The 12,822-nt window shown below is 43.5% G+C and overlaps 1 protein-coding gene across 1 annotated transcript in view; it reads left to right on the top strand.

Annotated features, from left to right (window-relative positions):
- Positions 1–12,822, top strand: part of GCLC (glutamate-cysteine ligase catalytic subunit) — a 46,658-nt gene that overhangs the window by 14,770 nt on the left and 19,066 nt on the right. The window contains exons 2-4 of the mRNA XM_082729401.1: positions 7,987–8,099; positions 8,934–9,116; positions 12,361–12,474. Of these exons, the coding sequence (XP_082585527.1) occupies positions 7,987–8,099; positions 8,934–9,116; positions 12,361–12,474 (410 nt within the window). The remainder of the gene's footprint in view (positions 1–7,986; positions 8,100–8,933; positions 9,117–12,360; positions 12,475–12,822) is intronic.

The following is a 12,822-nucleotide window of genomic DNA, read 5'->3' as shown; positions in this document are numbered from 1 at the left end:
CATAGGAGTCTCCGTCTTCCACATCCCAATGTAAGGTTAGAACTGCGCTCTGAGTGGGATCTGCCCAAACATCCAGGAGTCTTTCCTGAGGAGGGGGCCCTGATGCTGCCTTTGTGAGATGGAATTATGCAAGAGTGTGCTCAGATTCTTGCAGTGGTGAAATATAGCATTAGAACTGGAGTTGTTGAATCTCTGCCCACACCCCCCACACCCTGCTCTGTCACTGGGGGCATAGGTGAGCCCTTCTGGGCACAGCACTCACTTTGGAGATGGAATTTCTGTTTTAGCATTGGCTCTCACTTAGTCTTTTTAGAAAGTGCTTTTTTTTTTTAATAAACAAACAAACAAACAAACCTTAAGTTTGGTGGGCTAGTCTACTAGTTCTAAAAACTAAAACTCCAAACTTCTATTTTCTGGGCAGTCCTTGAATTCAGACCAACCTAACTTCTACCGTAAAGGAGTATCCTTGTTTTCTTGCTCTCCCAGCACTAGGCGTGCATTTGGGCAGAGCTGGGTCTCACCATGGAGAGTGGGTTTTCTCTCTCCAGGAGCAGCATGCCCCCCCCCACGAAAGCCCTAAGCTCACCCACAGCTGCTAGGAGCCACCTCACAGGTTCTTGGTGCACAGCCCCTAATACTGAGCGCCGCAGAGCAGTCGATCCAGAGCAGCCTCTGTGTGGGGACCCAGATACCTCGCTTCTTGTTAGCCATGTGGTGACCAGGACTCTGGCTAAGGAATGTGTTCACAGCAAAGAGCTGAGTACTGCACTTGTCCTTGGAACCCAGAAGCTATAGGTCTGAAATACAGATGTTTTTAGGTAAATAAAAACTATATTTACAATACTGTGTCTTCAGGAAAGGTTAAGGTTTAGGGTTAGGGTTGTTTTAACTGCTGAGTGCCCTCACCATTGGTGACTTTACTTGATGGAACTGCCTTTTGTGTCGTTAGTTTGTGTGAGAAGACTGGTTGGGTTCTGCTAGATTTCATTAGAACATATGAATTCCTGGGACTCCTGGGTGGCTCAGTTGGTTAAGCAGCTGCCTTCGGCTCAGGTCATGATCCCAGCGTTCTGGGATCGAGTCCCACATTGGGCTCCTTGCTTGGTAGGGAGCTTTCTTCTCCCTCTGCCTCTGCCTGCCATTCTGTCTGCCTGTGCTCGCTCTCTCCCCCCGACTCTCTCTGATAAATAAATAAAATCTTTAAAAAAAAAAAAAAAGAACATATGAATTCCTTAACATAGTCTTTTTTTTTTTTTTTTCTTTTTAAGATTTTGTCAGAGAAGAGAGCACAAGCAGGGGGAGCTGCAGGCAAAAGGCTGACGGCTTAACCAACTGAGCCACCCAGGCACCCCTTCTTTCCCTCCTTTAAGTCTTCAATTTTTTCACTTAGGCTTCATATTACTAATCTTGGCATGTGAAAAAATTTTTCTCTGTGTGGGCCAAGATAATGATTCAAGGAAGTTACTTCACTGAACCATACAGGAAATTCACTGATGTTATGTATTGTTAAAATTGAGATTAACACATTATAAATAAAAAGCCGTGTACTCTGTAAACTGAAGTCCTAATCTAGTCCTAATCTAGGATGCCAACAGAAGACCAGGTCATGGTGAGGCCACATTTATTTTGTTTTCCAAAAGCGTAAACTTCCCTAGAGTACACCCTGTGTAATTCTGTAAATTAACATCTGTAAAAGGACATCTCTAGTAGGAGAGAAAGTCAAAATACATCCAATAATTTAAGAATTTGATATGTCTTTAGACTAAACTAAAGCATTCTTTGGGGCCCATGTGGCAGTTTAATATAACCTATCAGCAGTTTAAAATCTCACCATACACAAGGCTGTACAAAAGCACGTGTGTCAAGAGTTTCTACCTCATGGTTACTAGTCCCCCAGAAGTGCTTAGAAGTTACCACATAAAACAGTGGTTTTGATATTTGTAGTGTCACTAGATGTGTCTCACCTGAGAGTTTGCCTTAAAACCCATTCTGAGCCCCATCAAATGTCATTATATCCATATCAGAATTTTTTACTCAAGTTGATTCAGTATTTGAAGCACAGCTCTTCTTTTGTTCTCCTCATTTTGGTCGTCCCTGTTTAAGTGCAGGTGTTTAAAACTAAGCATCATGGCAGCTGGCTGCTCTTTGGGTGCTCTAAGTTTGGGTCTCTTGCTAGGTATGGAAATAAATGCCATCAACTGGACAGTTGAGTGTGCACTCAAACCTACTGGCCATTTGTATTTTGCCATGTGAGAAAACGGTCTTCTGGACAGAAGACTTGGCAGCTAGCTTTAAAACTGCTTCTAATGTTGGGGCGCCTGGGTGGCTCAGTGGGTTAAAGCCTCTGCCTTCGGCTCAGGTCATGATCTCAGGATCCTGAGATTGACCGCATCAGGCTCTGCTCAGCAGGGAGCCTGTTTCCCCCCTCCCCACCTGTCTCTCTGCCTACTTGTGATCTCGATCTGTCAGATAAAGAAATAAAATCTTTAAAAAAAAAAAAAACTGCTTCTAATGTAGAGGAGGACTGTTGTGGCATCATCTCTATGGGGTGGACCCAGTTTATCTGCATCTCTGACCAGCCAGATCTGTGATTATGCTGCAGTCAGAATGTTGGTGGGGGAAAGCTTGGGAATCCTCTGGGAGGTTGTTGAAACATCAGTAGACCCTCTCCTTCATCTAGCCAGTCCCTTTCTTCCAGGAAGCCTTCTGATCCCCTAGACTGGATTAGTTCTTCTACATACGTACAGTTCTGCTTGGTCGTCCTGAGCACTTACCCAGATCGTTTCCTTCTTTTGTGTTACTGGCTGTTGGATCTAGCAGCAGTGGAAGTTTGAGAACAGGAGCTACACCAGCCTGACTCATCGTATTGGCAGCACCTATCCAATACTGGGCCTTGTTGAGTGGGTGAAAGGACGGGTGGGGGGCCAGACAGCAAGCCTGTGGGTTTGGGTGCTAATCTGTCATGAACTCTGACTGTATCCTTAACCCACAAAGTGGCTGTGGACTTGTTTTGGAGTTAGTGTAAAGAGAAAACTGGGTCTCTGAGAAGTGGCAGGTAGTTCTAGCAGGAGTCAAGACTACTGCTTGGGCCACTGGAAAAACACCAACAGTGGAGTAGAGGAGCTGGCCCTGAGCCCCAAATTTTGAATTTTGATAGGATGGCTGGAGACAAAAGAATTTCTCAAAGTAGAACCTCCCTTAACACAAGGAACTTCCTCTAACTGCTTCTGAGCCATATAGAACTAGATTGCTTTCCTAATTAAGCACCATTTTTACCTCCAGGGAGTAGAGATTTAAACACTCCCATTTTATAAAATATCTAGCCTTTCCTTAAGTTCTAAGCTCCTTAAAACCCTTACCTTCGGGGCACCTGGGTGGCTCAGTGGGTTAAAGCCTCTGCCTTCGGCTCAGGTCATGATCCCGGAGTCCTGGGATCGAGCTCCACATCTGACTCTGCTGGGTAGGGAGCCTGCTTCCCTTCCTCTCTCTCTGCCTGCCTCTCTGCCTACTTGTGATCTCTCTTTCTCTGTCAAATAAATAAATAAAATCTTAAAAACAAACAAAAAAACCCTTACCTTCATGGTAGAGTACCCTCAAAATATATTTTTTTTAACAAAGGTAATTTATTTTAAACTGGTGGTAAATCCCATTTAAAGGCAACATAAATCCTAAGGGGAAAAAAATGAATATTTTGATATTAACAGTTACTCTTGTTAACTTGAACTCTGATGCCACAAGTATTTTACAGTCTACTATATATCCAGCATTGTCTGGTGTACTGACATCATCTCAATTAAGATTCTTTATTTTATTGGCCTAATTTTGGATAAACATAAAGCACCTCATGCTTGTGTAAACCTGCACTGAATAACTAGTCGATTATCGTGTTCAGGTCATTCCTAGCAACACTGTATATGCATAGCCTACATAATAGTCTTTTGAGTGGGCCTTTGTCTTTGATTCAGCTGTTCTGAGATATAGTGGCTTTTTGCCGTAGTGGGATAAAACTTAACCTTTTTAGCAATGAAATCTAAATTTTCATTTTCATTTGTAGAAAAAGTGCACATTTAAAAATGTGTGTCTCGCATAGTGGCTAGTTATTTTTATTGTCTCTTCCCCCCCTATAAAAAGATAACTGATGGGTACTGCGTAGCAGCATCCCTAAGTTACATTTAGAGAGTTAATGATCTGTGTACCAAGAATAGAGCCCAGTGGCTATTTTTGCTACTTCCAAATACTATGTTGATTACACAAATTTGAATTAGTCACTCTACAGGCCGCTTATGATGCCTTTGGGATTGTGTATGTGTGCAGCGTGCATAGATGTTGCCGTAACTCTAAATACACAGCCCACATGCTGTTTCAAACATGTTTGGAAGCCGGTATGTTTAGTCCTTGGAATGTGGTGTGTTCAGAAGGGACTCTGTGCCCTCTTGTTATTTTCTCCTTGATTTTGCCTTTTCTCTCATCCGTTGGATGCAAAAAGGAAGTTTAAGATGGGGACAAAATCCAGATATAATAAAAATCACTGTGACTTTAGGTATTCTACATAGGGACAGCATTGACTTAATGTGTCATTTTATTACCACTCAACAGCTAGCTCACTGAACCAAACTCCATTTTGACTCTAGCTTGGCTGTTAGGAAAGATTGAGTTAATTATTTTGATGCTTGTGTGATCTAGAATTAGAAATAAACACACATGTATTGAGGTGGGTAGGGGAAGGGTTTAAAAAGGTAACAAAAAAGGCAAGAGCTGAAAGAACCATCCTGAGCACTGAGGCAGAAAATCAAAGCGACTTGGGGGAGGGGAGATTACGTCCAAGAACCTTAAACTTGAGTTTGAAAAGTGTTTAGGGAGTTCTTAAGGCTTCTAACTAAACTTCCAGTTTATCCAAAAGTGAGTGCGTTTATTTCTGTTTTTTTTTTTTTTTTTTCCCTCACTTGGGTAAATATTCTGATGTGTTTGTTTCATTTGCTTAATGAGATCATGGATGATTGTTTTTTAATTAGGGAGAGTTGGGTTTGTAAGCATTTTAAATGTCATCCGTTTGGCTGATATTTAAAACTCGGGCTGAGGTTGAGCTTTTTTGTTCTTCTGCCCTTCCCATGCTTTAAACTCGTGGTCTCACAGTGATTTTGAAAATTAAGGATTCCAATTATTTCAAAACTTGGAAACTAACAAGAGTTATTGCACTTTAGCCTATTTATATAAGTGGGTGCAAAAATTTTTGCTCCTTTTGTTAGCAGATAAATGATGGGAACCCAGTAAGCTAGGAAGTATCTCTTCATCTGTCTTGCAGGAAATGCTCTCTGGTTAAGAAGGGGACCCAAATAACTGATGATGGCCTGCAGATGCGCTGGAGCCAACGATCAAAGGAGGAAGTTTGGAAGTAGGAAGATTCCTCCTCAGAGTCAGCAAGGCGTTGTAGAGCCAGAAGCTCTGACCTGGGCCAAAGCTGGGCTAAGGCCTCTGCTTAAATCTAAGACTGTAACTGCAATATCTCAGCTTTTATGATGTCAGGCCCACTTCATAAAATTGAGGCATAATCAGTTTGTGAGATTTTCAGCCAGCATTATATCCTGCCCCTGCCTCATATAGCTTAGAATGATTATTTCTTAAAGATTTTATTTATTTGAGAAGAAGAGACAGTGACCGAGATAGAGCACAAGCCAGGAGGAGAGGGAGAAGCAGGCTCCTCTCGAAGCAGATAGCCAGACATGGGGCTTGATCCCAAAACCCTGGGATCATGACCCAAGCTGAAGGCAGATACCTAACCAACTGAGCCACTCAGGCCCCCCGTAACGATTTTTCAAAAACTTTCTTACCACTCTCCAAAATTGGCATTCTCTAGAGTCCTAGCAGCAAAGTGTGCTGTGCTTTGAGGGCAGGCAGGCTTGGTTCACATCCCTGCCCTGACCCTGTGGCCTTGGGCAGCTTATTCAGCCTCTCTGAGCATCTTTGCATATCTGTAAAATACGTGATCCTTCCTTCTTCGAATGATGGATTTGGAGATTAGGATCCACATATGAAAATTCAGAGCATGCCCTTTCTTATGCTCATTTAAAAGTAAACTTGTTTCTTACACTTAGGATATTTTTATATATTCATCCTGAGACTTAATGAAGTTTCTTGTTCATCAGTTCTTAGCTTCTCCATCCAGATCTAGGACTCCCAAATAGCTATCTGAAAGCCTGTACTTAAATTTGGGAGCACTTCTGGATTCTGCAGCTCACGGTTTTCAGACATTTTATATTGAGTGATTATACAAGTGCAGGTTTCACATTTCTGGTTCATGTAGCTAAAGCAAGTAGTCTTACCTATTTCTTGAACTAAAAAATTCTAATAGGAAAGCAATAATGGGAACTTAAATTCTTCAGTAAGACCGCTGTCTTAGTTCAGGCTACTATAACATTTACCATAGATTAGGTGGCTTAAACAACAGACGTTTATTTCTCATGGTTCTGGAGGTTGCGAAGTCCAAGGGGAAAGGTGGCAAGAGATTTATTTCCAGGTGAGGGCCATCTTCCTAGCTTACAAGCAGCTCTGTCCTCACGTGGTAGAAAGAGAGATCATCTTTCTTATTTCTTCCATTAAGAACACTAATCTCATCCCATTGGGGAATAAGGGTTTCAACATGTGAATTGGGGGGGGGGGGTTGGGCACATTCAGTCCATAGCAACAACTAATAAAAGGTAGTTTTATTGAAAAGTTTATTGAAAGTTTAGTTTTTGTTGTTTAAACCTGCCAGGCTATTTTCTTTGGTTTCCTGACATTTTTCCCCTTTATAATTCCATTTCTTAGCTTAGGTGCAAAACTGTCTCTTGTTGAACATGGCGGTGTCTGCGTTAATGGGTGGCTGCCTGCAGTGCCTGCCCAGACCAGGCAGGTACGCATAAGTAGAAAGAGGCCACTGCAGACCAGAGCATGCCCCACCCTGTAGGAATGGGCTTCTGGGTTGTTTTCAAGGCTGGAAATCTGGATTTACATGTGAAGTGTCAGGTAGATACTAGATATATTGTTCTTTTTTTTTTTTTTCCTTATTTTTCTTTTATGATAAGCCAAACAAAATACTTCTTTCTGCAGAAAAGGTTTATCACCTTTTCTCTCTCTGGTACTTTGCCCAGAGGGTTCTCTCAAGTGTTTGCCTGAACGACCTGATTCCATACCTTTTCACTTACATGTGGATGTTTTATTTCAGCCATAAATCGTGATTCTGAGTTTCCACTGTTTACACCAACTATCATGATTTAAAGCATCTGATTTCAGGGAAGATAAAAGCAGGCTTTATTTGTACTCCACCCAGAAAAGTCTTATTTGATACTAAACTCCTCATTTTTATCAGAATTCCACCAGGTATTATAAATGCACTAGTGCACCTTACATTGTAAATCGTATATGGTTTCTGGGTGGGGAAGCTGTCTTAAGTTACTCTTGAAGAACCAAAACTACATTGCTGCAACTCCTAAAATAACTTGTCCGTACTGGTGTGTTTATGGTTATGATTTAACTCTCCAACAGTGAAACTTAACAATGGGATTTAATAACCTGCCAGTAAATGAAGATTATCTGCCTTGATAATCTGTCCAGATACCCACTCTCATAAACTTACAGTGAGCCACTTGAGGAAATAAATTTAAAAATGCAACTTCGTTTTGTAGCTGCAGTTGACCGAATTTTAGCTTTGAAATATTTGTGAAGTACGATCTATCAAAATCTTGACTTTTTTTTGAGATATTAAGTAGAGCAGGAAAAAGAAGTAATGGAGAAATAAGTTCTGGTTCTCAAACAGGGACACTATTGACTGATTTTCTCCAGTTTTTCATACTGTGCAAAAGAACACTCATTGTGTGCCGTGTAGTGTAAGCAAATGTGACTGTCTCCAATTACTGTGGGTCCTTTTTGACCTTCTTATCTCCCTGCCTCCTAAAGGTTACACTGAACACAAGTCTGGAAGAAGCTTAATCTTTCTTTTACTTTCAACAGGTGGAATACATGTTGGTGTCTTTTGATCATGAAAATAAGAAAGTCCGGTTGGTCCTATCCGGAGAGGAAGTTCTTGAAACTCTACAAGAAAAGGGGGAAAGGACAAACCCAAAGTAAGCAGATAAACCAAAGGGTTGCTTTAGTGTTTCTGAACTTGGTAGAACTACGAAAGTGGAATTGTTCCTCCGGTGTCTAGGAGGCAGGATGGCATTGTAGATGAGAGCACAGGCTCTGGTTCTCCTGCTTCGTAGCTGGGTATACTCTTGGGCAAGATGCTTAATGTCTCTGTGCCTCTCTTTCCTCAGCTGTAGAGTGAAGATAAATCCCTCTGTGTAGGGTGTTGACATTTTAAATACATTAATGTATTTAAGTACTTAGAACTATAAACACAATATGAAGCCTGCTTACCATTACTAAATGTTGAAAGAAAAAGGGGGGTAGCAGAAACTGTGGACAGAGTGTGACTCAGTGTTACTGAGATCCCAAACCGTGGGATTAGACAGAACTTAGACTGAGTTTGGCTGGCAGGATTGTCTTTTAATATTTCTTTAAGCAGACAAAGAGGTGAAGGGACATGTGCTTTTCAGTTCCATTTTCCTGCTCACTCGATTTTGGGAGACTGCCTTTGAGTTTGGAGGCCAGCAGTGAGCTGAAAAAGCCCCTATGGCCTCCTCTCCTTTCTCACAAAGTGGGCAAGCTTGTCTTGGACAGCGAGCATCCTGTGTGTGGTTTTCAGTTACTTACAAATATTTTGGCCCCTGTACTTCCAACCCTTGCCTAGTTGAGGAGCTCTGGAGAATGACCAGCCTTTGGGAACTGTAAAGGAGTTCTTAGCTTCATTTATATGGAGTGATGTCTCCATTTTTGGAAGTGACTTTTTAAAAACTTCTAAAAATTGAGTAGACAGCAGCAAAATATGAGGGAATGGAATTTTCCCTCCTCTGTAGCCATCCTACCCTGTGGAGACCCGAGTATGGCAGTTACATGATTGAAGGCACACCCGGACAGCCGTACGGAGGAACGATGTCCGAGTTCAACACCGTCGAAGACAACATGAGGAAACGCCGGAAGGAAGCGACTTCTTTATTAGGAGAAAACCAGGCTCTCTGCACAATCACTTCATTTCCCAGGTTAGTTCCTGTATGAACATGCCCCAGCAGATCGTTCAGAGCTTTAGGTTCTAAAAGAGCCAATCATGACCCAAGCATTTGACCGTCCAGTTCTCATACTTCACAGACAGTTCGTACTGTATGTGCTGCATTTGATGGACTCTGTCACATTAGAGCCGCAGGCAGACCTTGTGTGCCAGCGTCAGCAGGTGGGTGGTGGGCCAGAGCACTGCTCTATGAGAGCATTCGTCTGGCCTCTGTGGACAGGACCATAAGGACCACAGTGACCGCTAGGGTCATGGCGACACCCATCCCGGGCTGGGGTGGAGGGAGAGGCGCGTCTGCCAAGCAGTTCTGACCCTGTGAGGAGGAGCAGAATCTGATGGCGATCAGGTGCTCTCCCCACTTGACTCTCACAGTGGCTTCCGCTGGCTAGTGCTGGTATCGGTGGCCGTTGGGAGGGTCGCCTGCTGGAGGGCTGGCATCAGTGTGCCCAGTCTGCTGTTGACACATCCTAACTGTGAACGGGGGTGGAGGTGTGTGTATCATTAGGCCATGTTTGTGTCTTGTGTTGAAAAGGAAATTTAGAGGTTGTCATCAAATCTAGTTATGGGTAAAAGTTCCTAAAAGTAAAGAAGATGTAAATAGTGAAGCTATGCTCTTAGCTTAGAATGAGGTACATAAACACCACACACACATAATAGGAGCTCGGCATCGGAATGCCATTCTACCGAATTGTAAATCTGACTTATCTGTGCTGGCTAGCTGTCAGATTGTGACAAAGTGTGCTTACCTCCTCAGGGCTCAAAAGAGCTTTGGGATTGGTATCCACAGACTAAAACACTTAGAACTATTTTTATACCCTCCCTCTTTTTTAATGATAAATATCTGTAATGAACGCAGGCGTGCAGGGTCCTACTGCTGGTCTTGGAAAGACACTTGGGATTTTCTCTTTAAAAATCCTCAGTGTAATACCTCAGTGGTCGAAACCCTACTTAAGCAGCTCGGACATCTAGAGATACATCTCTTATTTTCTGTGATTGCTTCGTTCTGTCATGTAGGCCACTTCCCTCTGCCTGCCAGAAGAAGAGCCCCATCTGGTTGAGGGTGGGCAGGTTTGCTGGGAAAGGAGTTGGCCTAGTCCTTTGCCCTAGTGTTTTAAGGAAGAGGGTCTAAAAAAAAAAAAAATCCTTTCTCTGCCTTTCACTCAGATACTTGAGTGCCTGCTCCATGCCAGACCCATGGGGCGTGGGGATGCAGTCATGAACACAGGCAGAGTCTCTGCCTCGGCGGAGACCGAGTGGGCAGGTAGCCACAGCTCCAGGGAATATAAAGTTGAGGAAGTGCTTTGAGGACAAGATGCCGAGCAGAGAGGGGGACGAGGTTGTCAGGTGGGTTCTGTGAGGTGGGGAAGATGATTGGAGTGATGTCCAGTGTCCTGGGAGAAGTTGAGTGGGAGTGGGGAGGGGCGGGACAGCCTAGGGAGAGTGAGCAGAGTGGGCAGACGTCCCAGGCTGAACAGAAGGCAGCTGGCCAGTGGGGCGAGGACGTCGAGAGGAAAGGGGGGGCTGGGCAGGTAGTTAGCGGGCCAGATCCTATTAACTGAGAATTTGCCCTGCTATCCTAAAAGCAGTAGGAGTTATTATAAAGGGAGAGCTGAGACAGAAGAATGTTTTATTCTGAAAATCTAGGGTTTTTTTTTGTTTTAAGAGTATGTTCATATACTTTTTGATGGCAGGCTATTTTTTGACTTATCAACAAAAGAAGAATGTTATTAGAGAAGCCTCACCTATCAGTAGTAAATGATAAAGTTCTGTTTTGGTGTCAAGAGAGAAAGGAGTACTTGGTTTCTTAAGTGTAAACTGTATGATTTTTCTCTTGTAAAGAGGCTAAACTCTATTGTGGAGCTATAATCCAAAACAATGGCCAAGAGAATATTAAATTAATGATACTTAAGTAGAAATCTTAGTTCCTCAGTCACACTAGGCTCAGTTCACGTGCTCACTGGGCACATGTACTGGACCCGCTGGTAATGGCCCGGGCGGACATGAAGCCCTCCCGGGGCTGCAGAAGGGTTTGTGGGATGGTGCCGGCCTGCGAGAACAGCACTGCTGGAGGATCTGAGGACTGGAGTGCTGCCTGCCTTTGTCCACCCAACACACATTTTCATTCTCCCTCCATTCAGCCTAGTTCTGCTTGCCTTGGAACCCCCGAGAGTGAAGTCTGCTGCTCTTACCGAACTTTCCTGAAGTTTGCAGGCTCCTAGTAAATAGTGCCCACAGCTGCAAGAGTTCTCAGGAACCCTCATTATAGCTGGAAGCGGGTTTCCAGATAAGATCAGCAGATTCCATTGTTGTTCACAAGGCGGATATGGGCAGCCAACAGGTGCTTTATTTTATAAAAGGTAGGGGCTGAGCATAAGGCTTGGGTAGTCTTGGCTCTTAAGCCCAAAAAGTTTCCTAGCACTGATCTAAAGCCCTGACAAGAAAAAGCCTCCCTTGTTTTGCATTCACAAACTTTGTCGTTCTTTGTCCTCTCTCACAGCACATTTAACAATGACCTTAAAATTCTTACCTTGAAGAGCTGGATGTGGAATTTGAGCTTTACGTTTAGGGATAAAGACAGAGCTTCCTTTTTCTGTGTTGGAATTAAAGCTCTTGGTTAGGTCAAGTAAGAGACCTAGGTTGGGTTTCAGACATCAGGGAGATCTTGGGGCACATGGGGACACCTGTAGAGACACTGCCTAATCCTGAGGGACTCGTGAGGTGATCTGTAGAGGCAAAAAGCAGGAGAGCCCTTTGATATTTGAACAAAGCTTAGCAACAGGTTGGGGGCCATAGGGCCAAAAGACAGGTCAAAAAACAATCAGATGAAAGCTGGTAAAGGAAAACCATCGGATGACTGGGGGAACGCATAGCCTGTGACAATTGACGTGACCTAGCTGAGGGACTTGTGTGCGGTTGGCTCTTGCTATTAAATGAAGAGATGGCTAGGACGTGAAGAAGCACTCTAGAGATCCTGAGTGGATGGAGGTCTCTGATAAAGTCTCTAATAGGCTACAATCATCAAAGAAGATGTCAGTGAGGAAGACCGAGTCCAAGTGGGTGTTTGTAAAGCACGGTACTTACACAGCATTCGTGGACTAGAGCCCCTAGAGGGGGGAAGTGAGACAGGCGTGGTGGTTCCTAACAGGAGCAGTGATGGCGGGACATTATTAACTTTTGAAAACAAAATCCTATCTACTTAGTTCTTCAATTTGTTGTAGATTAGGCTGTCCTGGGTTCACGCTGCCAGAGTTCAAGCCCAATCCGGTTGAAGGAGGAGCTTCCAAGTCCCTCTTCTTTCCTGATGAAGCCATAAACAAGCACCCCCGCTTTAGGTGAGTATGGCTCTGCCTTTAAAAAGACACGGAATGGATGTTCCCTCACTCTTAATCCTGCCGGCTGAGAGTAAGGTGCTCCTTCCTAGAATCCTGGTGGAGGACTGAATTCAGGCTCCTTTTGTAACAAACCAGGGAAGCCAGCAGGATATGCACATATGGCTGCTTGATCTGCTTCCTAGAGCGCGGCTGACTTGCCCATCTTACAAGTTCCCTTAAAGTCACTGACTTAGATACTGTGGTCTTCAGTGTACAGATATTTTTCTGTCCTAGTTCTGTAAACACCATTTGGGGAAGTTTTAATTATTCCCCCCTTTCCCCCCCCTTTCTAAGTAGTCTCATTCCAGT

The sequence above is a fragment of the Mustela nivalis genome, assembly GCF_964662115.1.
Source record: "Mustela nivalis genome assembly, chromosome: 5".
Lineage (NCBI taxonomy): Eukaryota > Metazoa > Chordata > Mammalia > Carnivora > Mustelidae > Mustela > Mustela nivalis.
Note: the sequence above shows the minus strand (reverse complement) of the source record. Positions and strands in the feature narration are given on the sequence as shown.